The 2,864-nt window shown below is 43.7% G+C and overlaps 1 protein-coding gene across 1 annotated transcript; it reads right to left on the reverse strand.

Annotated features, from left to right (window-relative positions):
* Positions 1 to 289: 289 nt before the first annotated feature.
* LOC309383667 (small ribosomal subunit protein eS25-like) lies at positions 290 to 774 on the reverse strand. Its single transcript, XM_081936474.1, has one exon. The coding sequence runs from the start codon at positions 726 to 728 to the stop codon at positions 408 to 410; it is 321 nt and encodes a 106-aa protein (XP_081792600.1). The 5' UTR covers positions 729 to 774; the 3' UTR covers positions 290 to 407.
* Positions 775 to 2,864: the final 2,090 nt, after the last annotated feature.

The raw sequence follows: 2,864 nt of genomic DNA on the forward strand, positions 1-2,864 counted from the left end.
ATGATGTGCGGACGGGCGGGGGGAGGGAGCTGGAACCGGTTCTAAACGGCACTTTAGATTTGTGAAACCTCTTCTATAGAAGAGGTTAGAACTGGCAGGAACCCACCCCTGCTTGTTTATTCGAGTTATGCAAACTTATCAAGATAGACACTAGCTGGCATACTTGCACTGCCCACACAGTTATAAAGCCAATGCTTCCATAATGTTTTATTTTCATGAACCCAAATTCTGCAAACAGTAGAGCCATATTACCCCTTGCATAATAATTGGCATTTGCTGAGATCATTACAAAGCCTCAAAGAGTTTAATCCATTTATTTTTTTGTGTATACAAGTAACTCTGAAAGCCTTTTGAGAATCTTCTCAAGCATCCTCTCCTGCCGTTGGTGCATCACCTCCCTTGGTGTTTCAGGTGTAGATGACCTGTGCTCTGTGCTCGGAGACCAGTTTAATTAGACCATTGCCCAGGAGCTCCTGTAGCGCAGCCCGCGCGAGTGACCCTCGGATCTTCAGCCTCTCCGAGTCCACGGCAGGCGTGATGAGCTTGTAGTTGGGCACCTCCTTGCAGAGCTTGTCATAGGTGGCTTTGTCGAAGAGGACCAGGTTGTTCAGCTTGTCCCTCACCTTCCCCTTGGACCACTTCTTCTTCTTGGCTTTGCCGCCGGACCTGTTGACAGGGTCCTTGTCCTTCTTAGCAGACTTGCCCCGCGTCCTTCCTCTTCTTGTCATCTTTGGGCGGCATGGCGCAGCTGGCGGGTCAACGTGCTCCTCTTGGGCGGCTTCCGGCTGGAAAGGGTCCTCCTTCTTATTTATTCTGGAGTCACCAAATAGCCCAGTAACTTTTTCTGTACCATCTTGTCATTCCTATCTATTTATTCATGTCACCTAGTAGAATAATTATTTCCCCTCAATGCATTCATTGATTACAGGTAGTCCTCGACTTACAACAGTTCATTTAGTGACCATTGGAAGTTACAACGGCACTGAAAAAAATGGACTTGTGGCTGTTTTTTACGCTCATGACCATTGCAGCATCCCCATGGTCATGGGATTTACATTTGGATGCTTGACAACTGGTTCATATTTATGACGATTGCAGAGTCCTGGGGTCATGTGTTCCCCTTTTGTGACTCTCTAACAAGCAGAATCAATGGGGAAGCTAGAGTCACTTAACAATGGTGTTACTGATTTAACAACTGCAGTGATTCACTTAACAAATGTGGCAAAAAAAAGTCATAAAATGTCATAATAAGTTGAGGACTACCTATATTCAATTTTCCCTCCAACCCCTCTCAGTTTCTTTTCTTATGATCATTCACTGGAGCTAACAGGCAACCACAAGCGGCCTACAGATGCTATTTCCCTATTGATCCATAAAAGTCACATGATCCAAAGCAGGGGTGGGTCTCAAAATTTTTTAGAACCTCTTCTGTAGGTGCGGCCTGCTTTGTAGGAGTGACTTGCAGCCATGTGACTGAGTGGGAGTGGCTTGCCAGCCATGGGACTGGGTGGGCGTGGCCAACTTGTAAAATGTGGTGAAACTCACTTAACAACGCTCTTGCTTAGACCAAAATGTTGGCTCAGAAACTCTGGCATTTGAAGCACGCAAGTCTTAAAGCTGTCAAATTACAAGACCCTTTCACCCCTAACCCTTTAGAAAAAAACCCCCCGGGGGTGTTCAAACTTGACAGCTTTAAGACTTGTGGACTTCAACTCCCAGAATTCCTCCTCTCGCTCTTCATTTTGATGATGTGCGGACGGGTGGGGTGAGGGAACTGGAACCGGTTCTAAACGGCACTGTAGATTTGTGGAGCCTCTTCTATAGAAGAAGTTAGAACTGGCAGGAACCCACCCCTGGTATGCATGCAATATACAGTGTCCACACAGAAACAAATGCACATATATATCCATGTGTTCGCGCACACACACAGACACAGACACAGACACACACACGCACACCCCAGGGGTGGGTTCTGGCAGTCACTACTGCTGGTTCACTCGTGGGCGCAGTGCACATGCTTGATGCATGCTGCCTGCGTGTGCACAGTGCAATAAAACATGTGCTGCGCATGCGCAGGAGCCAAAAACAAGATGGCGGCACCTATGGCTTTGCCCGGAGAACTGGTTCGGGATGTGTGGCCGGCCTGGGTTGCTGCCGGTTCCAGCGACCCAGACTGCCAAACTACTACTGGTTCGGCCGAACCAGTTTGAACCATTGACACACAAACATATGTTAAGGACAAAGGGCAAAGTTAGTTGAGGCATATTTGCTACAAGCGTGTTTAGACTATTATATTAGGATCTCTAATCTAAAGGCTATCTTGTAAACCTATCTCTATCTCTATCTCTATCTCTATCTCTATCTCTATCTCTATCTATCTATCTATCTATCTATCTATCTATCTATCTATCTATCATCTATCTATCTATCTATCTATCTATCTATCATCTATCTATCTATCTATCTATCTATCTATCATCTATCTATCTATCATCTATCTATCTATCTATCTATCTATCTATCTATCTATCTATCATCTATCTATCATCTATCTATCTATCTATCTATCTATCTATCTATCTATCTATCATCTATCTATCTATCTATCTATCTATCTATCTATCTATCTATCATCTATCTATCTATCTATCTATCTATCTATCTATCATCTATCTATCTATCTATCATCTATCTATCTATCTATCTATCTATCTATCTATCTATCTATCTATCTATCTATCTATCTATCTATCTATCTACCTACCTACCTACCTACCTACCTACCTACCTACCTATCTATCTATGGGTACATGTTGAAAAAGTTTTCTTCTGGTACATGTGATCTCATCATGTTTCCAACTTTT

This window comes from Natrix helvetica (assembly GCF_964273705.1).
Source record: "Natrix helvetica genome assembly, chromosome: 1".
Taxonomy (NCBI): domain Eukaryota; kingdom Metazoa; phylum Chordata; class Lepidosauria; order Squamata; family Natricidae; genus Natrix; species Natrix helvetica.

Excerpts from the sequence above, each read along its gene's own strand:
- LOC309383667 (XM_081936474.1), bottom strand. The coding sequence starts at position 728 with ATGACAAGAAGAGGAAGGACGCGGGGCAAGTCTGCTAAGAAGGACAAG.